The sequence below is a fragment of the Paralichthys olivaceus genome, chromosome 12, assembly GCF_024713975.1.
Source record: "Paralichthys olivaceus isolate ysfri-2021 chromosome 12, ASM2471397v2, whole genome shotgun sequence".
Classification (NCBI taxonomy): Eukaryota; Metazoa; Chordata; class Actinopteri; order Pleuronectiformes; family Paralichthyidae; genus Paralichthys; species Paralichthys olivaceus.
Window position 1 is genome coordinate 2751537 of NC_091104.1, and position 25809 is coordinate 2777345.

The 25809-nt window shown below is 39.9% G+C and overlaps 2 protein-coding genes across 5 annotated transcripts in view; one reads left to right on the top strand and one right to left on the bottom strand.

Moving 5' to 3' along the window:
• Nucleotides 1-1102: 1102 nt before the first annotated feature.
• On the top strand, nt 1103-3573 carry foxa1 (forkhead box A1). Its single transcript, XM_020111280.2, has 2 exons — nt 1103-1278; nt 2314-3573. The coding sequence occupies exons 1-2, from the start codon at nt 1213-1215 to the stop codon at nt 3469-3471; spliced, it is 1224 nt and encodes a 407-aa protein (XP_019966839.2). The 5' UTR covers nt 1103-1212; the 3' UTR covers nt 3472-3573.
• Nucleotides 3574-10352: 6779 nt separating this feature from the next.
• Nucleotides 10353-25809, bottom strand: part of mipol1 (mirror-image polydactyly 1) — a 34363-nt gene continuing 18906 nt past the window's right edge. For 2 of the 4 annotated variants that reach the window (XR_011244645.1, XR_011244646.1), the window contains exons 9-14: nt 24830-24863; nt 24577-24747; nt 19927-19980; nt 15929-16023; nt 10957-13233; nt 10353-10897 (exon numbers count right to left, since the gene is read on the bottom strand). Coding sequence is in view for 2 of the 4 variants with exons in the window: in XM_069535154.1 (XP_069391255.1) it covers nt 10596-10662; nt 13051-13233; nt 15929-16023; nt 19927-19980; nt 24577-24747; nt 24830-24863 (604 nt within the window). In the remaining 2 variants the exon portion in view is untranslated. The remainder of the gene's footprint in view (nt 10898-10956; nt 13234-15928; nt 16024-19926; nt 19981-24576; nt 24748-24829; nt 24864-25809) is intronic. The other 2 variants (XM_069535154.1, XM_069535155.1) reach the window with 1 other exon arrangement.

The following is a 25809-nucleotide window of genomic DNA, read 5'->3' on the forward strand; positions in this document are numbered from 1 at the left end:
AACTATAGACTTCATCAAATTGATGGTTAAGGCCTTAAATCAATCACATTTTATTTGTATTGTCTCATATTCACAAATCACAGTTTGTTTTATAGATGTTAACAAGGAGCAACAACCTCTGTTCTTAACTCGACAAGAGTAAAACTACTACAGAAACTTTGAGGAGGGTTCGGAGTCATTGTTACCATGAACAAATTGAAATCTATCCGATAAATATGATTTAAACCAGCCTAGTGCCAGTATGTAAGATGATTCCAAGCATAGTAAAGTTTATTAAGGTGTTAAATAGTTTAATTCCATGATTCAAGGGTTTAATCCTCCAGAACTCCTTAAACTCAGTTTGATTAAACATTTGTCTCAATTGAAATCTTTTTAATCTTAAAATCTGTTGATAATTTGATCAAATAAAGCATATTTATATTTTATTAGACACCGGTTTGATTAAAGATCTACTTATATTCTTTCAGGAAATGATGCCATGAATAATTATTCTTACTTCAAACTTTAACTATTATTCCTGACTGAGAAACAACTGGTTTGTTTGTTTCCTTGTGGTCTCTAGTTATTATTGAGTTCTGGTTCAAATAGATTTGATTCTTGTTGTAAATTTCAATGAGGTTTAATCATAAACATGTGATTTAATAACTAACAGTCACTGACTGAAGCTGAACTGAACTCGAACCTTAACTTTTCATTCAAGGGACAAATTAAGAAAAGTTGAAATGTTATTGGTTATGATATTTTTATCAAACCATTAATCCATTAAAAATAAAATGATTCCAGTAATTCTTAATACATTCTGACCCTGAAAACTGACGGTGCTTCAAATGAAAATATTTAAATATTTCTGGTTGTTTTAAAAGTCATTAAACAAAATGAAATGTGTTGAAACACGTGTTTCACCTTGAAAGTGACGTGGACCCAGGTCTGTCTGTTCATTGATTGATCCTCAGTGTGATGGAGGGATGACAGGAGTGAGGGATCGAGGAGGAGGTGGATCCAGAGGGCTGGACCTGCTGGAGGAGGAGGAGAAACAGGTCACCATCACCTCCTCCTCCTCCTCCTCATCATCATCATCATCATCATCAACACTACCTCTCTCTGCTCTTCCTGGCCCGGATAAGCACGGAACTGTTTCACCTGGACCAAGATTCACACCCAGGACCGGGACCGGGACCTGCAGGATCCGTGTTTGGGCTGCGGGCTCCCGTCATGCTGGGCGCGGTGAAGATGGAAGGACACGAGGCTCCGGACTGGAGCGGATTCTACAGCGAGGAGGTCGGTGACTGTTCGCGCACGACACCGTCACTGGAGCGGCCGTGAGTCCCGGGTCACACCGCTCCGGGTGCGGGACTAAACACGAAGAGGAAAAGAACTAAAAAGAAACGAGTATTTTCTTTGACTAAAAATTAGTTTTCTATTGGATTTTATAAAAACAATTTGTGGAAATAAAACGTGATTTTATTTCATTATTATATAATTATATAATTTTAACTGTGGATTTCTAAACAGTCAAAAGAAAATTAATCTGAATACAAGTAAAATATAAGAATACACCAATAACAATCAGGGCGCTTTAAAAATAAACTACAACTGAAACTCGGAGCCTTTAAATAATAATTTTAATCAACGTGTTCAATCAGTAAAATAAAAAAAAGTCTTTTATTCAGGTCACTTTAGTTTATGTCGCAACGCCTCCGCGAAATTAGCATCAATTAACAATTATCATTATCTAACGCTATTATCATCTCAACTTAAATTAATTTATTATCACCACAACTTAAATTATTTTATTATCATCTCAACTTTAATTATTTTATCATCATCACAGCTTTAATTGTAACTATTTTATTATCACACCCACGTTTTTATTTTGTTAACATCACAACTTAAATTATTTTGTCATCATCACAACTTTAATTATTTTATTGTCATAAGAACTTTATTATTGGCGTGGAATTATTTTATGATAATCACATTTTCCCTTAAACTTGTTTAGGTTGTGTTGTCTAACTGATCTGGTCTAAATAGTTTTGTCTATTTGTTTGGTCAAAATACTGTTGATGTTAAAGCTGTAGCTGACCTGAAAAAAATGTTTCTTATCAGATCTAACAGATACTGGTCCTGGACTAACTTGCTCTGAATTGCTCTAGCTGGTCTAAGTAGTTCAGGTTTTGGTCTCTTTGGTCGGTGTGCAATGGCGGGTGGTGGGTTTGGTTTCTGATCTGAATGGATCTGGTTCAAATTGATTGTGTTTTCAGGGCTAATTAAATCTTGATGCACTGGTTCTAACTGCTTCTGGTCTCTCTGCAGGTATACTCTCCAATGGCAGGTGGTGGAATGGGTTCTGGCCTCGGAATGGGCTCCATGTCGGGCTACATGTCCAGCAGTGGAACCACATCGGGCTCCTTCAACATGTCGTACAGCGGGACTGGTTTGAGTCCTGCCCCAGTGGCAGGGATGGGCGGTTCGGCTCCTGCAGCCATGTCGGGTCTGGGGGGGGGAGTGGGCTCAATGAGTGGAACCCTGAGCCCATCCAGTATGAGCTCACAGCAAGCCTCAATGGGCCTAAATCCATACGGGGCCATGAGTCCCACAATGACCAATGGCATGGCGTATAGCAGTAGTGGACTGAACCGTGGTCGCGACAATAAGGCCTTCAGACGGAGCTACCCACATGCCAAACCACCCTACTCATACATCTCACTCATCACTATGGCCATCCAGCAGGCACCCAGTAAGATGCTGACTCTGAGTGAGATCTACCAGTGGATCATGGACCTGTTCCCATACTACCGTCAGAACCAACAGCGATGGCAGAACTCCATCCGGCACTCACTGTCCTTCAATGACTGCTTCGTTAAGGTGTCACGCTCACCGGACAAACCAGGGAAGGGCTCGTATTGGACCCTCCACCCAGACTCTGGGAACATGTTCGAGAATGGCTGCTACCTTCGCCGCCAGAAGAGGTTCAAGTGCGAGAAGAAGATATCTGCAAAATCAGATGGGCGGAAAGAGCTGGGGGGGTCAGGTGGTGTTATAGAACAAGCCTCTCCTGCAGGGGACTCCATTAAACCTCCTGGACTCCTGGACTCCTCCCTGCCCTCCTCCAGCCAGGTGACTTCGCCTCCAGGTCTGGACATGCGGGGTGGCATCAGCGGAGCAGACATAAAGGTGTCTGGCTCTCAGCTCCTTTCCTCCCTGTCATTGCCCCCTCACTCCATGACCCATGAGTCCCAGCTGCACCTCAAAGGAGACCCCCACTACTCATTCAACCACCCATTCTCCATCAACAACTTAATGTCATCCTCAGAGCAGCAACACAAACTGGATCTGAAAGCCTATGAGGCGCTGCAGTACTCCTCCTACAGTGCTGGGGGGGCGTCTGGCCTCGGGGGGAGGACCATGGAACCTCTGGAGGCTTCTTACTACCAGGGGGTCTATCCCAGACCGCTCCTCAACACTTCATAGTATCTGCTGCACCTGCTGATTTGACTCTCTGCATGCAGCCATCCTGTCTGACTGCGATGATGCTGAACTCGGTCCACTCTGCTGATGCTGGTTGGCTGATTTTTGAACTTCTGCACTGTGACTATGCCAGGACACGGACATGTTAACTGTCACCTGATTAAACTGATACCTGGTCTGTTTTCTCCTTTTACACACTGAGTCACAAACTGCTGAAGGTTCAGGATACTAACAAAAGCTGATTTATTTTAAACCTCCAGCACATTATCCTCCGGTCCGACCCAGATCCTCAGTTCATGCAATTCAGGATCTTTGTTCATGTCTGTTGATTCTGCAGTTCATAATCACAACCAGACCCTCTATTGGTCACAAGGCTCAAGAGATATTACCTATGATCAAAAAGATTTCAGTGACACAAATTGCGTAAATTTTTTTATCAGGTACTTTTTGTGACACACAGGATAGTTTTTAGGTGAATCACTCAAAGAAGGGTTGGCGTTAACTGGAATGCTAACCTCAGGAAACACTGCCATTAGGATTAGAGTAAACCAAGGCCTCATCCACTTTGTGGGAACCGACACCGACTTTGATCCAGTTTGTTTTTTTGTCCTGTCGAAGGTTTTATTCAGAAGGTTTGGGTTTTGCGCCTTGGCGAGCAAAAGATCAGAGGTTGCTTGGTGATGGCAATGACATGGTTGCCATGTTGACACTGATGAAGCTGCAGATGTTTACAGAAACAAATCTGGATTATAAAGATGCTAACTGATGTATTTAATCAGATATGAGGAGGACTTATTTCTCCCACGACCTTGTCTGCTACTCGGCTGACCTCCTGGCGGGTTGCGACCTTTGGAGTGAGAAACCTCAGCACAGATAAAAAAGCTTTTCATTTAAAGGGTCATTTCACCCAAACGATTCAAACACAGATTCGCCTGCCTCTCTGAATGTTGTCGTCTGTTACCGGGCAGATTTATTCAAGTGTTTGATCTTTTCTGGTTTCAGTCTGCTTCTACCAGATTAGAGAAAAATTGTTTGGGCTTTTTGGATGAAACAAAACTTTTATTATAGTCAAATCAACATTTATTAATTAAATGTCAAAGAATTAAATACAAATTAGGAATTAATTCAGGTGTGCAGTGAAAACACAATGTAAGATCAGCTTCATAAGGTGAATCAATCACTAATCATTTATCAATTTGAGTTATTGATAAATGTTGGTTAGTTAATTAGTTTGTTAGTTGTGATAAATACAAATGTCTTGTTTTATTCACATTGTATTTTTGTTTTTGTAATTATTTCCATTATTTCAAATAAAAAGTTGCGATCAATAATTTCTACCATATAGATTACTGTGTTTTTAACCTCTGATCACTGATCAATACTCAATCTTGTAGCTGTGACACTTTGATACGATCGATCAGTTTTTAAAGCTATTGATTCATCTTTTGATAAAAGATCTTTGTTTGTGAGTCTCACTCTGTGTGAAAAAGGAGAAACCACTTCCTGTCTGTTTTCTGACAGTTGGTACGTCTGATGATAAAAATCCTTTGTGTATTTAAACTTCCCTCAATCACCAATTATTGATTATTGATTAATATAGCCATGTGCATGAATGAAGGGTCTTCGTCTTCTTCTACTGTTTTCTGGGGCCAAAAGAACTGATTCAGACCTCAGCTTGAAAAGAAAGAGAGAGACAGACGGAGGGAGGAGGATGAAATAGTACCCCCCCCCCCCCCCCCCCTTGTGTTTCTTCCTCGTTGGTTTTTGACTCTGATGCATGTTCTTAACTTATTCTGTCATTTTTAAATAAAAGAAGGAAACATTGGGCATTGATTGATTATTGATCTTTTTTTATGCTGTATTTTGGAATCATTCATGACAGTAGTGATGAATGAATGAAAAACTATTGGTTCAGTTATGATGTAAATTTGATATAAACTTTGATTTTATTAGAAAATGTATTTAATGCAGTTTACATTGATGAGATATAAAATAAATTATGTGTATTCAATTTTACTTCGTATCTCAGATAAACAATTTCTACGGACTCAATACCATAAAAAAACGAATTTTCACTAAAAACCTAAACATGTTGTTATTATTATTATTATTATTATTGTTATTACTACTAATATTATTATTATTATTGTTCTATGATGGATGGATGATTTTATGTGATGAGTTTTTCATGTTTTCAGGTTTATTAGAATTGTTCACTTTCAGTTGCACATTTAAATATTTGACAGAAAATGCGGCCTTTATTATTTCAGTTCATTTCTGATCACCTTCAGCTTCTCGTGGTGACGTCAATGGATTTTTTATTTCATAGATGATTATATAATATACATTTATTATGTCATTAAGAAGCGCTCGGCTCCGTCTCGGCCGCGGCGCTGGAGCCCAGGCCGAACATGATGAACCTCCTGCGGCCTCAAAGCGCCTCAAAGCTCCGTGAACCTGAACACAACACGACACGTTTACTTTGATCTGCAGCTTTTTCACTGCTGAGCCGTGAAATGTCTCAAATGAAGCTTTAATCATCCGCTAATTACATCCGAGAGAAGCCGAGGCGGTTCCGATAAAACACGCAGATAAGAGAAAGCGGAAAATCTAATTAAAATGCACTGAAGCCTCGTGAACACAAAACAATCCCATTATAAAAAAGCAGAAACATTTAATCTGAATTAAAAGTAAAAAATATACAACAATGATTTGAAAAAATATAATCCGAATAAAAAACTTAACATATACGTTTTCTAAATAAATTCAATGTTTTTAAACTGATATTTCCTCCAAACTGAACATGGTTTCTGTTTTAGTCTCCATAATATTAATAATAATTACAAGACACTTTAAACTTTTGTTCATTGACAGAATAACATTTTGTATTATTTGCAATATTTTTCATTTCTTTAGTATCATAACTAAATTACTACATAAATATTTTAAATAGTTCAAATAAGATTTTAATCAAACGTTTATTTTTTCTCTGATGGTTAAATTACAAAAACGGATTCATTGATTAATGATTGATTGATTATAGGATGTTAATATGATCAGCTTCAGTCAGACCACACATAATAAATAATGTATAGTAGAATCATTTCCTCACATTTAAAACTTTTTTTTAATCATGCACTTTTACCAAATTACTTTTACTTGGCTGCTTATACATTTTCTTATGTTTCGTTTAACCTTTTCTTTTACCATCAGTTTTAAACGTTTTTATTTTTGTGTCTGTTTTGAAAGGTGCTGTTTAAATAAAGTTATTTAATTATTGTGATTGGTGGTGCGTGTATTACATGCGTATTATGTGTGTATTAGTGTATTGGGTATGATGTATGTATTGTGTATAATGTGTGTATTTCATTTGTTTGCTGATCAGCTGCTTTTCTACATTTTGCGATTATGAGGGTCCTAACCTCACTTCAGTTTGTAGATTAAAAAAAGACTTCAAATATTTAATAACATGTTTTCATGTAAAAGAAATTTGGAACACATGATTGTCGAAACATCCGAAGTTCATAGACTTTAGAAATGTGTTAAATTTTAACTTTTGACAGTGACGTCTCCTCCAACCATCTTGTTGTTTTTTCTTTAAGCTTTCTAGTAACAGGAAATCATTCTCCGGAGGACAGAAATAAATAAATTGCTGCAGTCTTAACCATAAAAATATAAGAAGGTGACTGTAAAGAGTCAATATGAGGAATTCAACAAGGTTATTAATAATACAATGATTTGTTCCCCATATTCTGGAGCGTTCTTACACATTTACGTGTGTACATGTTTTTAAAATAATTATATATTATGTTTTACAATATGTATGAATAATCATTTGTAATATTGTTAGGAATGGTGATCAGTTTCATTATCTGAAGAATCTAAATTGATAAATGTCACTTTCGTTTACATGTTCAAAGTTAAATATTGTTGATTTGATGTCATTTTTGAGAAAAGCTCCAATCAAATTGTCTATGATTCTTCAAGTAAGAGAAAGGTAAAAGATTAAAACGTAAAAATGGTTTTCACGTCATTAAATGAGATGTTGATGATCAAGCTCCAAGGAAACAATCAACTAAAACTCACAAAGACTTAGAAGTCTATTAGTATTTTAAATTATAATATAACATTGATATTAGTTAAATCATTTTACTGCTCTACAGTTATTTAAAACATTTATGAAACATGATGAATAAATAAATATGATTTCATGCAGTACTTTCACTTTTCATACTTTAAACATCTGTGCTGTAATTCTTATTCTTACTAATAATTATCATATTTCAACTCTTTCTTCAGTGATTGTTAGCTGCAGTGCTAACAGCTAACTGTGAAAATAAATTTTAAATAAAAGAGGATGTGATCTGTCAACATCAGACACTCTTTCCTGAGTCTGATAGAGGTGAGGCAGAGTTTCCCTCTGCCACCCAGGCCGCTGCGGTAATATGAGCCATATGTTCCCGGCGGGGTGGAGCGGGGCCGCTTGGGGCCTCTGAGGGCCCGGCGGCTGCAGCCCACAGCCTAATTTCACTAAAGCCCTTGCACCCTTTTCTCTACACTCGCGCCTTATGGAGGAAAATGTCGACCACAATGCAACAGCCCTCTGCCCCTTTCTTCATCTTTCTTTCATTCTTCCACTAGAAAGACTCGAACAGGGGCCCCGGGGCCACTAATGCCTTTTGATGGGGATTGGAATTAATTATCTCCAATAACACAATTGTGCTCAGCCAATGAAAAGAGCAAAGAAATCCCCCCCAGAATGAGAGAGAGAGAAGAAAAGGAGAAGAAGAAGAAGAAGAAGAGAGCAAGGGGGTTGATCAAAGGCAGGACAGAGAGAGAGAGAGGCAGAGAGACAGAGGGAGAGACAGACAGACAGAGAGAGAGAGACAGACAGACAGAGAGAGAGAGAGAGGGTCAGAGAGGGAGAGACAGAGAGAGAGACCAGGAACAGCATGAGGTTTCAGCTCTGACTAGTTATCATTAAACAATAAGAGTGTGAAGATGTTATTGATTATTAATTATAGCATGTATAAATAATAAGTACAATTGTTAATAATAATAATAATAATAATAAAGTATGCATTATTGACATGACCACGTGATGTCATGTAATGTCACGTGATTTCACGTAAAATTAAGTTTAGTTCTTTTTGATGATTCGTCTTTCAGACGTTTTCAGGGCAGAAACCAGGAAACCCTTCGTCTGTTTGACCAAGATTTGGAAAATTGTTAAAGGTAATTTTAATTTGAAGTTTTCAAGGAACATGAATTTGTCACAGTGATCCTGAAATAATTAATCTGAGAAAATTAAACATTAAATACAAGAGGTTAAGAAAGAACCTTAAATCAATAGAGAAAAGACAAAGAGAAGGGAAGAGGAGGACGAATAGAGGAAGGAAGAGGATGATTTGAGGGAGTCAGAGAAGGAGTAGGAGGAAGAGGAGGAAGAAGATGAATAGAAGGAGGAAGAAGAGAAACAAGAGAAAGACTAAGAAGAGGAGGACGAGGAAGACTAAACTACATTTATTCTCTCTCATTCTCACAATCTGACAACCCTACCCCATCAACAGACTCTGTACCTGTCCGTCACAACATTCGTTCCCTCTCTCCCTCCTCTCTGGCCTCATCCGTTTTATCAGCCCTCCCCTCATCTGACTCTTTCTCACTCATGCATCCTAACTCTGGCACAGACCCTCTCCTCTCTACTCTGTCCTCCTCTCTCAATTCTCTCTGTCTTACTTCCCGACAGGTGCGCAGGTCCTCCCCAGCTCCGTGGTTGTCTGACTCAGTGCGTGCCGACAGAGCCACTATGTAAGCATCAGAAAGGAAATGACGAAAATCTAAACAGCCTAAAGACCTGCTCATATAGGAATCACTCCTCTCTTCCTTCTCTGCCACTATTTCTGTAGCCAAAAGCTATTTTTACCAAACTAAAATTCAATTTTCATTCTCCATCCCCAAAAAACTGTACTCCATCTTTTCCAACCTCCTTGACCATTCCAGACTGCTGGAAACCTGGGTGTGACACTCGACAGTCAACTCTCCTTACTGCCAACATTACTGCAACAATCCTTCTCAGGTTCTGGTCCAGGCTCTGGTCATCTCACGTCTAGACTACTGCACCTCCCTACTGCACCTCCCTCCTGCACCTCCCTACTGCACCCCCGTCCTTCACCTCCCTCCTGCACCTCCCTCCTTCACCTCCCTCCTGGCTGGTCTACCTGCTAAAGTATCTGACCGCTGCAGCTCTTCCAGAACGCAGCAGCTCGACTGTTCTTCAACCTAAGTTCACTCCTCCTCTCCTCCTCTCCTCCTCTCCCTTCACTGGTTACCAGCGGCTGCATCCGTTTCAGAACAGTAGTACTTATGTACTGGCTGTGAACGGGTCGGGTCCAGTCCACATCCAGGACGTGGTCAAACCTTACACCTCGTCCACTCTGTCCACTCATCGACCAATCAGCTGCTCCCTCACTGAGCGCTAACACTCAACAGAATCAGACTGTTTGCTGTCCTGGCTCCTGAATGATGCAACGAGCTCCACATTGACACCAGGACAGAAAGTCTCCACGTCTTCCACCACAGACTAAAGACACATGTCTCAGACTGCACCTCGGTGAAGAAGAGGACGTCTTATAACCATCGTCTACTCCGGTGTTTGTATTTAAACAAATATATAAAGTTTAGCTGTACTTACATGTTCTTACTTGATTGTTGTTGTTGTGGGTTTGTTCCCTCGAGGTTGATGAACGTATTGTGAGTCAGTTAAATGATATTTAATATGATTTAACTTGTTTAACTTTGTTATTGTAACAAACAAAAATGTCAGTCACATCGAAGTGATTCTACAACATGAACGTTTGTGCTTCTATAAAAAACTAAAAAGATAAAAATTATCATTTTATTTCATGTGACAACAAAATCAAGCATCTCACAGTACAAACTGCCAATTGTATGTGTATATCTATATACATATATCTATATATATCAGGATTCCTGAACACAAACATTGTTTTTGGTTTTACAACAGTTTAAGACAACAAACTAAAAATATCCAAAGTAAGAGAAGATAATTCAAATAATATTCAAATAAAAAGTTAAAAAACTAAAAGAAGAGAAATGGGATCACATCACATGACAGCTCGGACGCTTCCTGTCCCAACTTTTTTCCTCAGAACCTCGACCAGACGCTCCAGCCTGAGGAGGACAAAGACAAAAGATTTCAGTTCAGACTAAACAGTGGGAATCTACCTGTATTCACTGTTGCTACCTGTAGTCACTAATTCTAACTGTAGTCACAGTTTCTAACTGTAGTTACACAGTTTCTACCTGTAGTCACACTGTTTCTACCTGTAGTCACCGTTTCTACCTATAGTCACACAGTTTCTACCTGTAGTCACACCGGTTCTACCTGTAGTTACACCGTTTCTACCTGTAGTCACACCGTTTCTACCTGTAGTCACCGTTTCTACCTGTAGTCACCGTTTCTACCTGTAGTCACACCGTTTCTACCTGTAGTCACACCATTTCTACCTGTAGTCACCGTTTCTACCTGTAGTCACACCGTTTCTACCTGTAGTCACACCATTTCTACCTGTAGTCACCGTTTCTACCTGTAGTCACACAGTTTCTACATGTAGTCACACCGTTTCTAACTGTAGTCACGCCGTTTCTACCTGTAGTCACACAGTTTCTACCTGTTGTCACACAGTTTCTACCTATAGTCACACTGTTTCTACCTGTAGTCACACAGTTTCTACCTGTACTCACAGTTTCTACCTGTAGTCACAGTTTCTACCTGTAGTCACACAGTTTCTATCTGTAGTCACACAGTTTCTACCTGTAGTTACACAGTTTCTAACTGTAGTCAGACTGCTTCTACCTGTAGTCACAGTTTCTACCTGTAGTTACAGTTCCATCCTGTAGTCACACAGTTTCTACCTGTAGTCACACAGTTTCTACCTGTAGTCACACAGTTTCTATCTGTAGTCACAGTTTCTACCTGTAGTCAGACAGTTTCTAACTGTAGTCAGACTGCTTCTACCTGTAGTCACAGTTTCTACCTGTAGTTACAGTTCCATCCTGTAGTCAATGTTTCTACCCATAGAAATGGCGGTCGATACCTCAAAAACACTTTTAAAACCTCTGAAGATACCATGACCTGAATGACTGAGAATTTTCACAGACACATTTTTACCAAATGTTCAACAATGAGAAACATCTTTACTCAGAAACCAATCAGGTCCTGACAACCTGAGCAGGAAACTGAGATGAGACTGAAATGAAAAAGACAAAGTGGAGATGTGACCCTGTATGACTTTCTAACAATCAATGAGGCTCGCTCTCCCTTTCTCCTTCTCTCTCTCCATACCAAATTAGACTTATATCTCTAATAACCAGCAGATTTCTATCACCCCCCTCCAGAGAACAAATATTCCTCTCTTCACTGTTCAGAAACTTGGGAGGCTCTTCAGAGCTGGCCGTCCCCCCCACTGGCAGCCAAATTAGAGCAGAAAGCCGTGGGTTTGAGCCCAGGAGGATGCGTGGAACGCAGACGGACGACTTAAGCTGTTTTCATCATGAATCTCATCCCTTCATCTTCAGGCTGATGAGATGAGAAGCAGCAGAAGAAGAAGTCACGTTATTCAGCATCAGACCGTCATCCTGCACGAGTCGAAATCTGAAGGATTAATTCTTCCTGATCAACTCGCCGACAGAGACACTCACACCATCAGCTGAATACGAATCACCAAAACCAAATCTCTTTATACCCACATGCTTTAACAGTCTGTGAACACATCGCAGTCTCTGTTCAACTCAGCAACATGTTTCTGACTCACTGTCACTTTACAACCTGTGTAGTTTGTTTCCTTCTTTAGACCTGTGAGCAGCAACAACGCAACAAAGCGCAGAAAAACAAAATGACAAGAAATATAAAGTTCATTGTATTGTGTATGATTGATGAAGAGTGACAGGGGAACTACAGCACAATGAACAAATACAGATTTTCTCTTCAATTACAGAAATTATAAATCTGTCAAAAGTGTCAACAAATATAAAAAGTATGCAACAATTTCACTTCGGGACTTTAGAATTCTATATTGATTATTGTCCGTCATGTAATCTTACAGTAGGGGAGCTGTCCTGTGTGTGTTCATATTTCCACCTGTTGAATTTACTGACAGTACTGACTAAGGCCTTTTAACAGATCTTCATTTAGTCTGAGCCACAGATGCCAACATGGATCCAATTCAATTTTTAATGAGGGAACAGTCAAAAATGCTTCTGATTTTCTGTCTGCATGTTGAGGTTTTTTTTAATGACCAATCAGTGGTGAGCATTACAAAGAATCATCTAAAGCTGGAGATGTGATCAATGCTGTGTTTTTGTTTTCCTGTACTTATATCTTTGTGAGGACACAAGGACATTTTTGGAAAGTGAGGACATTTTGGCTGGTCCTCACTTTTACGTACATCAACTCAAAATAAATAATGAACTACATATATTTTTGTATTCGCTCTTTCAGCAGCATTTAAGTATAAAACCATGTCAACAGACGTGAAGTATGTGAAGGTAGAATATGACCTGCGGACTCTCTCGTTGGCCTCTTGTTCTGCCTCCTGACAGCGTTGAAGCTCTGCCTCAACACTCTGCTTCTCCTTTGAGAGCTGCTGCAGCTGGACCAGCAGGGGTTGGGCCTCCAGCGAACCCACCCGAGAGACTTCATCATCGAACAACAAGGGAGGAGGGGTGTGAAAGTCCTGAGAGCTGAGGGAGGACAAAAAACAGAGGACATTCATCACCTGGAAATCAGATCAAAATGTTGAGCTGATCAGCGTCTCTCAACCTCCACAAAGAAAATCCAACGCACGTCTGTTCAATCTAAAATATAACACAGTATCAACAGATATGATCTTATGATGAGTTCACTGACCAGCTGCAGAAACTGAAATGTAAAAAAGAGAGTTGTGGTTATAAAGGAGGCACAACATGAATTAAGTAAGATAATTAGTCATGTCTACACCAAATCAAATCTTTGAGAAATTAACAGAAACAAAAAGAGACACCAGTTTTTACTTTAATCCCACAAAATAAAATCAATCCAAAATCCAGACGCCTGCCCCTCATGTCTGCAGTTGCTAAGAATCATCCTGATGATGTACAGAGATTCACGGTTCACACGGCATGTCTCACTGCTGTTTTTAAACAAATGTTTCTTTCTTGTCAAAAGATAAACTCTTAGTCCTCGTCAAGAAAAAAACATTTCTGATTCAGTCTTTGAGAACTAGACCTGATCACGAAATGTAATAATGTGCAGATCCCAGGATTCATCAAGGTGACGACTGCTTTACTTTCTGAACATGCTGGATTCTGAAGATTGAAATAATCATTGACATTATGCTGCTGTACCTTGTGTGTATATCGAAAAGAGTAATTATTTCAACCACACGCAACTCATCCCCTATCAATCAGACCCCGCCCGCCCAACTGCAATCTATTAATATGAATTTCTATCACTCTGTCCACCTGCACAATCTTTGTTTGCCGATTGGCCAATAATAAATTGATATAGGTTTACAGTTGAGACCACAAAGTCCCACTTCTGCTCCTTGTGCAGTTGTCTCATTTTTTACCAGCAATGCTGGTTTCAGAGTTCGAGAGTGAAATCTTTTTCTTACTATGCATTTGTAACATTTGTCTTCAGAACTCTGTAACTAGTCTTCAGAACTCTGTTGTAGTCTTATGAATTATTTAACTAGTCTTCAGAACTCTGTTGTAGTCTTATGAATTCTGTAACTAGTATTCAGAACTCTGTTGTAGTCTTCAGACCTCTATAACTAGTCTTCAGAACTCTGTATCTAGTCTTCAGAACTCTGTAACTAGTCTTTAGACCTCTATAACTAGTCTTCGGAACTCTGTTACTAGTCTTCAGACCTCTGTTGTAGTTTACAGACCTCTAAAACTAGTCTTCAAAACTCTGTAACTAGTCTTCAGAACTCTGTAACTAGTCTTCAGAACTCTGTAACTAGTCTTTAGACCTCTATAACTAGTCTTCAGAACTCTGTAACTAGTCTTCAGAACTCTGTTGCAATCTTCAGAACTCTGTAACTAGTCTTCAGACCTCTGTAACTAGTCTTCAGAACTCTATAACTAGTCTTCAGAACTCTGTAACTAGTCTTCAGAACTCTGCAACTAGTCTTCAGAACTCTGCAACTAGTCTTCAAACCTCTATAACTAGTCTTCAGACCTCTGTAACTAGTCCTTGGACCTCTTTAACTAGTCCCACACATCTGCCACATAACCAGGTGTTCATCTGAAAGTGTCTTTGCAACCCCCCTCTACAATGGACTATTCCATGAGTGCATCCACGAAAGTGATTCAGGATGTAAACAGAGACTGACGAGAAGTGTTGAGCAAGTTCACACTTAAAAAGAACTAGTTCAGTTCATACAGATGAAAATGAACCAGTTCACATTAATATGTTCCATTTTTTGTTGGGATTCAGATGATGATCATGTGTTTAATTATTAATCAATGGTGTCGGATCATGAATCTGAGATAATGTATATTATGATTTCATGCTATACAAATAAAATTGAATTGAATTGAATCTGTGTCCCTCCGGTCACTTAAACACTGAGTCCTGTGTGTGTTGCCTCTCATGTGGTTCTGAGCACACACATTATGTATGTTCATAACTTTCATGACGTTTAAATGAGTCTCAAAAACCCTGGAATCAAAGTGAGAGTGTTAGTTAGTTAAAGTGAAAGCAGCTCAGAGAGGAGGAGGAAACAGAATTAACTAGTGATGAGTGTTAGTTTAGTTTTAGTTAAGTCTCGGACCTGCTGCTTCATGAACGAGTTCTGATCTCACACACACACACACACACATTTTCACTCGCTCCTGGTATTTCACATGATAGCCTTTACGATGATGATTAAAAAAACGGGACTGTTTTTAAGAGAAATACATGAAAATAAAATGGGTGAGGAAGAAAAAGACAGGGACAAAGAGAAATGGTGATCATTTTTAAAAGTACATTTTGATATTATTTCTGTAACTCCATAATTGACCTCCTATTTCGTTGTGTGTTATCTTCTCACTAAATTACAACAAGCTATAAGACAGAGGCTTAATCAGAGATCCTATTGTTTATGAAAATAAGATTTTACTGTGATTGCATTTGTTAAACTGTGAATATGTTTTGTTGAGTTGGGGAGAAGTTACAAGTAGGACTTAGATAAATAATATCACAACGTATGTGGAGGGCCCCATGCCTGTGTTCACCTTGGGCCCCTAAATTGTTAAATCTGCCACTGCCAACAACTACACCCCAACACACCCCGACGCACACGGACCACGAGTGCCCGACCATCTCTGCTTACAGCTTTAATTTAAAGTGTGATCGCATTATAATTAATTTACAATGAATACTTATTTTGCTGCTCTTCAATAGCCTGACCTGTGATTGGCTCGTAGTGCCTGCAGCTCCGCCTTCAGTCTTTGTGTGTCGTCCAGTGCCCCACCTCCCTCTGCCTGACGCCTCAGCAGCTCATCCTGGTGGAAAGTGACATTTTAACCCGTCACAGGTTTAGATCAACAGATGACAAATGACAGGACAAGTCGCTTTAAACACAAAAAACTTCATGATGTCAGCAATGTGCTTCAGAGAGAGAAGCCGATTGGCTGAGAGCCCCCATCAATCTTGTTTATTTTATTGTTGTGTTTGAGGGATAATGCGGCAACAGCTATTTTTCTGGTAATGGTTCAATAAACCAAAACCAAACCTCTCCTCCCCTACCGGAGCTGCTAGTACAGTTGCAGGAAATGAACCTGTGAGCCAACAGTTACAGGACGGTTTATCTCACTGTGTCTTTGGTCAAACTGTGAGGAGGTGTGACTCCTGCAGGGATTACAGACCTGATTGTGCCCCCCCCCTCCTCTATGTTAATTAAAGCCCTCAAGGTCTGTGAGTATAAAGTGAGACATCAAAAGAGAAACCAAACCCGGAGAGTCAATATGTGTTTTCTCCAGCCGGGCTGGAGGAGATGCTTCAAAAGAGCCGCTCAACTTATTAATCAGAATAATTTCCAAATGAGATGATGAGCAAGCAGGAGCGACGGTGAGGCAACCTTTCACATGAGGAGTTAAGGTCAGCACAGGAGGAGGAGGGTGGCTAGGATGCAAAGGTGAGAGTGGGAGAAGGGTGAGGAGGACCTTTAATAATCACATAGGAGGAACAGGACGATGGAGAGGATGGGAGGAGTTCTTTAGGATGGGGAGGTGAGAGTGGAAGAGGGGTGAGGAGGACGGGAGGAGTAAATGACCTTTAACATAAGGTGTTAAAGGAACAGTCAGCTGACATATCTTTGACCTCAGTGTTTTCACTTCAGCCCTTATTCAACATAAGTTCTGGTCCAGAGTAGAGTTCAGGTCCAGTTTAAAGTTCTGCTTCAGGTTTGAGTTCAGGTTAAGGGTTGAACTCGTGGTTTGGGGGTTTGTAGGCTCACCGGCTCTCTGGCTGGCTGTCGGTGAAATTATCGGCAGCTGCTGTTTCTGTGTGAAATTAAAATCTTTAATCCTCTGGAGTCTCCTGACTCATTAAAGGGCGACAGCTACATTCATCACAATTTTAATTTATTTCAGAGGAAACAGACACAGTCGCAGCTGCAGGAGGAAAAACTGGGGATTCTATAAATCTAATGATTTGACTGAGGATCTGATACCAGCTGATCACCAACATAAAGCTACAGATCAATAACTGAAGAAATCCATGTTGGAATTATCAATTTATGTACTGACATCTAGGTTTTTCTCTTAAATAAATAAAGTTAACAATCTTCTCCAACGATAATCCACACCTTCTTCCATGTGACCATAGATGGGGTTCAACTGATTTATTGTGATGTTTACTGATTAGAAATATGGTCAGACCTTTTCCATCACTGCAGAACATCATCATGTCATCTTAAAACATGTCGGGAGTGAGCGGTCTGCAGTCAGACAGATGTTCTCCTCCAGCTGCAGCAGCTGGAATCAACAATTCTGCTGTGATTGGCTGAATTGTGACAGGTCTTATATTTGGATTCTAAGAAATTCTGATCTGGTTTATCTCTCTCCAAACAGTATGAGAGAGAGAGAGACAGAGAGAAAGAGAGTCAATGTCACTGACAAAAAAAAACATCATCAATGATCTAAATGTCTTTAACTTCATCATCTAGGGGGCAACAGGGCACGCACATGTTGATATTGCGATGATGTTAAATTTCCGATATATTATGCGGCCCTAGCATGTCCTGTTTAAATAAGATGCAGAAACACTCGTCCAGGTCTTTGACACATCCAGACTTGATTATTGTAATTCCTTATTATCAGGCTCCAGCAGTGAGTCGTTAAAGACTCTGCAGTTTGTCCAAAATGCTGCAGCACATGTCCTGACAACAACCAGGGACAGAGACCACATGTCTCCTGTATTAGCTTCACTACAAAGGCTTCCTGTTACATTTAGAACTTAAAGTTCTCCTCCTCAACTACATGAATGATACGGCAGCATCGACCCTTAAAGGGCTCATAGTACCATATCACCGCTAGAGCCATGAGCTCTCAGAATTCAGTTTGTTGTCCCTAACAGGTTCTGTCGGGTCGGTCTATGGAATACTGTAATACTGTGATACTGTAATACTTTAATACTGTAATACTGGACTCAGTTCAACACGAAGATCACAGATCTATAGAATCTATATGATGAGTCATCATCATGGGACAGGAAACCATCACAGTCACTAAACACTTGTTTCCTCCTCATCCTTCTATCACGTTCTCCATTATCAGTGTCAGTGCTTCATCACACAGTAACTATATATCTACAGTAATTAGATTACTTCACACATCAATTCAATTTGTAATGCACCAAATCCTAACATCTATGATCTCCAGACTCTTCACAGAGAAGGTGAAGAGCTTCAGATCTTCTTCATCTAGAGAAACCAACAGGTGAACCATGAGCAGCACTTTGAGACTGTGGAGGAGAAACTCCCTCATTAACAAAGAGAAACCTCAAGAACCAGACTCAGTGTGGAGACATCTGCCTCCACCAGGGGAGGAGAGAGACATGGGGAGGAGAGAAGAGAGAGGGATAGTGGGAAGGGGGAGAGAGAGGAGAGAGATCGGGAACACTGGAGCACCATCAGGTATCAGATCTGACTAGTTCTAATGAAAACAATAAAGTGTAAAGAAGTTTTTGATTATTATTGATAACAGTCACAATTCATATAATAATGAATTACTGAAGTGTTGTTGTTAATAATTATAATAATAATAGTAATAGTTGTTGTCCTGCAGTTCTGGAGTCAGAGATATCTGCAATGAGAGAGAGGGAGAGAGAGAGACTATGGGAGAAAAAAGTGACATAGTTGTTGACATGTATTAAAATAAATGAATGAGTGTGGGGGGGGGGGGGGGGGGGGGGGGGGGGGGGCAGAGAGACAGAGAAAAGTGGAGAAGTGCTCAGTGCATGATGGGAGTTCTACCAGCAATCACTGAAATCCTCACCTCCACTCTGGGACAATAGAAGTTTGAAAGAGTATAGTATTTTATATAAGTGGTCTTCACTGCAGCTGATGGTCATGTTCACTGCAGGAATTTTACACACACACACACACACACACACACACAGTTGTACTTGGTGATACAAGCGCAGTTTTATAGAAGATATTATTAAAAACTAGTATTCCTTGGTTCTGTAACTTCAATTTACCATAATTTGCTTACTAAAGGGATAGCTCACCTACAAATAAAAATTCACTAATTATCTACTCACCACTATGACGGAGTGACCTCTTCTTCAGACATGAAAAAAACAACAGAAAAACCAAACTGCTCATGTGGTGTCATCCAAGTGTCCGGAAGCCCCGAGATTCAAATTCAACTCCAAACAAGGTAATTTATATCATGTTTTTAGTCTAAATGTGATCCTCCTCTGAACTGCGTTCATATTCACATGCACACAATGCACTCAAGCTCTCACAAGGGGTGCGTGTTAGCATTGCCACGTCCGCTAGCATCACTACTTCCGGTAGAGGATATTAAGGCTGAAAACATTGTGTAACTCCATTACACCATGGCTAAGTTTTTTGGTAGTTTTCCTCTTGTGAAGTTCAGAGGATATCGCACCTTGTTAAGATCTATGAGACTAACGGTGAATATGAGACTATACTGATACAATTTGATCTTGACTTACTGTCCGACTTGTCTGTGTTTTTAAACTCCACTCCTGCAGCCGCCAGCAGCATGTTGGCATCTGACCTTAGACCAAGTCCATGTAACCATCTAACATTTCTAACCAGCATGCATCACATTAGGTCAAACGCAGCTTCTGTTTGAATAACAGGTTGCCATGACAACAGAGAAGATATCCCATCCTCACCATTCAACAAAGAAACAGAGAGTGTGTGTTTCTACCTTGGTCGTCCTTCTCTCTCTCTCCCGAATAAGATCCTGTTCCAGACGTTTGAACTGCAGAGAGAGACACGTTCAGGGTTATTGATCTGATTATCAATGAACTGATTCTACCAACTAAAATAAAACACCAAATGATCCTGAAGTATTTCTTCATATAAAAGTGCAGACCAAAGTTCATTTAACAACTACTGCCCTATTTCTGCTTTTCAAAGATAGAATGATGAACCATCTGCAGGAGCCGAACACCCTGTATGAACATCAGTATGGATTTATAAAAAATTATTCAACATAAATGGCAGTCCTTCAACTGGTTGACAAATTTCTGCATTTTCAGTTTGTCTGCAACAAAATCTCAAAATCAATTGTCATCATCGGCAAAATTCAAAGTCTGGTCCATCATTTACATTTAGGGCATTTAGCCGACACTTTTGTCCAAAGCGACTTACAATTATAACATTTGTCACAAGAGAGAAACCACAACATCACCATTGATGGGGTAAAATGAAATATAGAAATAATTGTCAAGCCCTCCTTTTAGGATCATAACTGCTATTTGTGAAAGATTCTTTAAGTGCATAAGTGCTATGATTGAAGTGCTAATCATATGAACATACAAGTGCATACGTTTTATTTATTAATTTTTTTATTTTTTATTTTTGGGGGGGGTTGGGAGGGAGATGAAGTCTGAACAAATGAGTCTTGAGTCTTTTGCGGAAGATGGAGAGCAATTCCGCTGTCCTGACATTGGTCGGGAGTTCGTTCCACCACTGAGGGGCCATCAGAAATGTTTCTTAACTGTTTAAGTGTAATTTATCCTTATCTGACACCAGATATAGATTACCATATCATTTGGGGAGCCTCCAACTCACCTTGAAAAACTTCATATTTAGCTAAAAAGGTTTTGCAGAATAGTCACATTTAGCAGGAAGGCTGAGTCCCCCTCTATTTAATCAGCTTCAAATTCTTACAAGTTTTTACATAAACATTAGGGCTGCGTGATATTAGAAAAACATGCAATATTCGATAATATCGCAATGACGGTATGACTTATAATTAAACATGAAGCTCCACAGCTGGGAGAAGATGCACAGCCTGGCCACCAACAGGCCACCAAGTCAGGGGCAGACACCAGGGAGCCATGCGCAGCTCCACGAAGTCCATTTACAGTGTTCATTTTGAGTCTTTTCGTACATGTTTGGACTGTGAAATTATTTTATTTTTTTACAGTTTAAGGCTCCATCATTAATTTGCATCCTTTCTTGTATCTCTGTCATTCGAGCTGTATCAAACCAAACTAGGCGACACCATCTCCTCCTGCTCCACATTTCTTTAGTTTACAAAGTCTGTTGTTTATACCCAGACTGAGTTTATACACGTGTCCAATCCATAGGTCCGTGTGTGTGTCTGTTGTGATTAATTGACCCGTCAATGATCTGACTGTCTTTAACTTATCATGTAGGTCAGCAGGGCTCCATCTGATTGGTCAATGATAGATTTTCAACATATGGTGCAGCCTTAATAAATACATATAAAACTTGTATTTTTATTTACAAAATACTGCATGTGTGCTTCAATTCCCATACAGATAAAGTTGTTTTTAGTCTAACTGTGATGTACATGTATAATATGAGAAATGTCAAATGTATCAATTCTATCAGATATAAAGGGGCTCAGTTATGGAATCATATAATCTGTAAGAATTTCAAATATAAGCTGAACCCAACTATCTGAAATGGTCTCTGGTGTGTCTTTATGCATGTGTTCAAGTGAATACATATGATCTGATCATCAATGATCTGTTTTTTGAGCATTGGATCAAATCGACAACCTGTGTGTGAGGGCGGAGTCAGATTTAATAATGTTTCCTGGAATATTAAATGTGCAGCTTCATATAAGATAGTCAGAGAGAGCGAACGGCAGGGAAACCCCTCCCCCTGTTTCCTAATATTTCCCAGAAACCTTGGCGGCTGCGGGACATAATCCCTGAGAGATGAGGAGAGGGGCGGAGGAGGGGGGAGGGATCTTCCAGCGTGGAGTGCGCTCTCTCTTCTTCTCTTCTGAGGATTACGGCGCCGTTTGAGACATATTTCAGCGCGGCTGCGGAGCGAGGGCGGGATTAAAGTGTTAGCGTGGAGGGGTGGTAGCTAAAAGATGGAGGAGCAGTGAAATTGGTGGAGGTTAGTGACCGACAGCTGAGTGATCACTGACAGATACGTGTTTAACCCAGAGTGTGGAGGGTTGATGCAAAAACTCCTTCAAGTACTGCATCACTTCTACAAGTACTGCATCACTCCTGCAAATATTGCACCACTTCTACAAGTCCTGCATCAGTTCTACAAGTACTGCATCACTTCTACCAAGGACTGCATTACTTTTACAAGTGACTTCTACAAGTACTCCTTCTACAAGTACTACATGACAACAATTATTGCATGACTTCTACAAATACCGCATCACTCCTACGAGTATTGAATCACTTCTAAAAGTACTGCATCACTTCTATGAGTACTGGATTACTCCTACAAGTATTACATCACTTCTACAAGTGCTGCATCACTCCTGAAAATATTGGATCACTTCTAAAGTCCTGCATCACTTCTACGAGTACTGGATTACTCCTACAAGTACTTTATCACTCCTACAAGTACTGTATCACTCCTGAAAATATTGCACCACTTCTAGAAGTCCTGCATCAGTTCTACAAGTACTGCATCACTTCTACCAAGTACTGCATCCCTTCTAACAAGTACTGCATCACTTCTACCAAGGACTGCATTACTTTTACAAGTACTGCATGACTTCTACAAGTAGACCATCGCTTCTACAAGTACTAAATGACTTCTACAATTATTGCATGACTTCTACAAATACTGAATCACTTCTAAAAGTACTGCATCACTCCTACGAGTACTGCATTGTTTCTACAGGTACTGCATCACTCCTACAAGTACTGCATCACTTCTACGAGTACTGGATTACTCCTAAAAGTACTGCATCACTTCTTCTTGCTGCACTTAAAGAATCACAACATCCCTTGTCCTCTGCTTCCCAGACAACTGTTGCTCTGGTTACCGTGCTGCTGGAGATCTGTTGCCTTGGTGACAGTGGTCTGTCAGTCACAGTGAGGGAACAGATGAAGGCTCCTGATTGGATCTTCATTTGTGACATAATCGGGAGGAGTGTCTTGAGTCCACCACCAACCACAAAGCATGCTGGGAGTCCCCCCCTCTTCTGTCATTTCTCCATCACTCATCTTTTTTCATTTCCCCCCTCCCCTTCCTGATGCTCCCAGAGAGTGGTATATGAATCCAGATGAATTGTGGGTAATAAATCCAGCTCTCTGCAGGTTTTTGTAATAAACTCGATAATAATCAGAGAAGAGACGGGAGGGAGAAAGTCTGGCTTCTCTTCTTCAGCCTTTTAATCAGTTTCTGAATCTTCACTCATTGATTATTTATTGACACTTAATCTACAAATTATTTGTTTTCATAGGCCTGAAAGAAAATGTCTGATCCATAAACTAAGTCACAACAGAAAAACTATAGCAAAACATATTAAACTAATCCTAAACATGATCATGACAGTTCATCGATCAATATCTATGATCAGTTATCACCAATCTGGAACTGATCACAGCCAGAGAACAAAAAGCTTCAACGTCACAAAGGTTCCCATCAACCGTGTAAAAAATTATCAAGTCAGACCAGAAGTTCGTCTAAAGAGACATTAGTCTGAAGAAAGAGACATTCAAGGGACGTTCATCTCAAGAGACATTAGTCTGAAGAGACGTTCAAGAGACATTTATCTGAAGAGACATTAGTCCGAAGAAAGAGACGTTCATCTCAAGAGACATTCAAGAGACGTTCATCTGTACGTCACAAACCAACTTAGAGACAGAGTTCCCTGCAGACACACTGCAATGTAATGTTGACATGATACTTAATACAAAATATATACACACACACACAATATATATATATATATATATATATATGTTCCTAAACACTTCTGCAATCCTAAGCACTTGCAATCAAGTAACGACTAACAACCCTCTGCACATCTGATTCTTGCCTGTATGCACTTTATTTGTCAATGTGACCTCATACATGCTCCATATAGTTAAAGTCCAAGCCTTTGAATGTATATAGCCTTAGTTTTGTATTGTTTTGAATTTGACTCTTTATGGTAGCTCTTTTTACCTTTACACCTATATATAGAAAATACTATCAGATGTGAGACCATTACATGAGTCCTTCCAGAATCCATCTTTCTTCAGAAATGCAACAGCTCAGATGATTCACACATTTATTTTTTTTATGTTTTCTTTATGACTCATTTTTGTCGTGCAGACGTGCCCCCCCCCCCCCCCCCCCCCCCGCCGCCCCTTTTGAGTGTGCAAGGTATACAATCTGTGTTTCTGAACTCCCATGGCAACCATAGTGTCCATCAATCTCTATTGACATCACAACTAGTAGTTTGTGGTTTGGACATTTGAAAACACAACATTGCTTCTGCACAGGAGTCACATCAAAAATATTAAAATATGAATATTATCAATATATATATATATATATATATATATCAAAATAACAGAGTATATATATCAGAGGTCTAGACAGAGACAGGTGAACAGTCAGACAGGTAAGTCACCTTGGCAACAGAGCCATCTCTCTCCTCCATCACAGCCTTCATCTCCTGTGCAGTGATGTCATTTCGACGTTGCTGAGCCAAGCGCAGACGCTGAACCAGCACTGAACCAAATTCCTCGACTTCCTGGGCGGAGTCAGCATCACAGACACACTGAAGAAGCTCGTCAACATCCTGTTCACAAAAAATATTGATCATTTGATCAATATAATCAGACTTTAAACATAAAACCTTTGAGACAACAGAGTGTTTTTACCATGTCAGTGTCGTCCAAGTTTATTTTCTCCAACCTGAAAACACACAAGAGTTTCAGTGTATATTTTGAACTAGGTTTAATATTTGTGCTGTTGTGTTTATGTGTTTCCTCTGCTCATGTTCATGTCGAAAAACAAATAAACACCTGAATAAAAACTACCGACATCCAGACTAAAAACTACAAACACCCACTGTACGTTTAAATGTAAATTTACACAAGTTGAACATGATGAAAGACCGTGCTCTGTGTTTGATCTTATTTTTTGGACTAACATTTATAGCTTTGTACTAAATCAAGACTCTTTTGATGTGACGCTATCCTTAAGATTTTATTTTCTTCAATGGTTTGTGGAATGCTTGGTGAAAAAAGGTGAATTGGAGCCAAAAGTTTTTTAAAGCAGCCTCAACCAGACCCCCCCCCCCAGCATTCCCACTGCTAACCTAATGAAACCTGGATCTCTGCAGCAGCTTGATGATCTGAGCATCGTAGCTACAGCAGCTGTGCTGTAATTTGGTCCTATGCTCCCCGAAGTCCACCTGAAACTTTATCATTTTAAAATCACTGTGAAGCTGTGAGGGCCGAGCGGACGGACTGCTCTCTGCTCTGGAGTTTATTTCTCACACAGTCATAACGGTGGACGTGGTATTGGTAACTAGCTGATCTCCTGCCTCTCCTCCTGGGAAGCTCTTTTCATTTAGCCTGCTGCTGTTTTGCTGTAATAAACTGTAATAAGGTGGCCGAGGCGAATCCACTCTGCAGGGAACAGCAGGTAATGAAAGACCGGCCGCCTCCAATAAAGCTCCTCTAACACCCTGCTTACAGCCCATCCAGCTCGGCTCAGCTCGGCTCGGCTCGGCTCGCTCCACAGCCGTCATTAACTCTCCCACTCATACCTCACTCAACAGAAACACTGCTGCACACCATTACTGGAATCAAATCTGAGTACGAATAAATCTTCATTTATTGTTTCTCAAAAGTTT

Excerpts from the sequence above, each read along its gene's own strand:
- foxa1 (XM_020111280.2), top strand. The coding sequence starts at position 1,213 with ATGCTGGGCGCGGTGAAGATGGAAGGACACGAGGCTCCGGACTGGAGC. Across the intron at positions 1,279-2,313 it reads GCGGATTCTACAGCGAGGAG|GTATACTCTCCAATGGCAGG; the intron begins GTCGGTGACTGT and ends GTCTCTCTGCAG.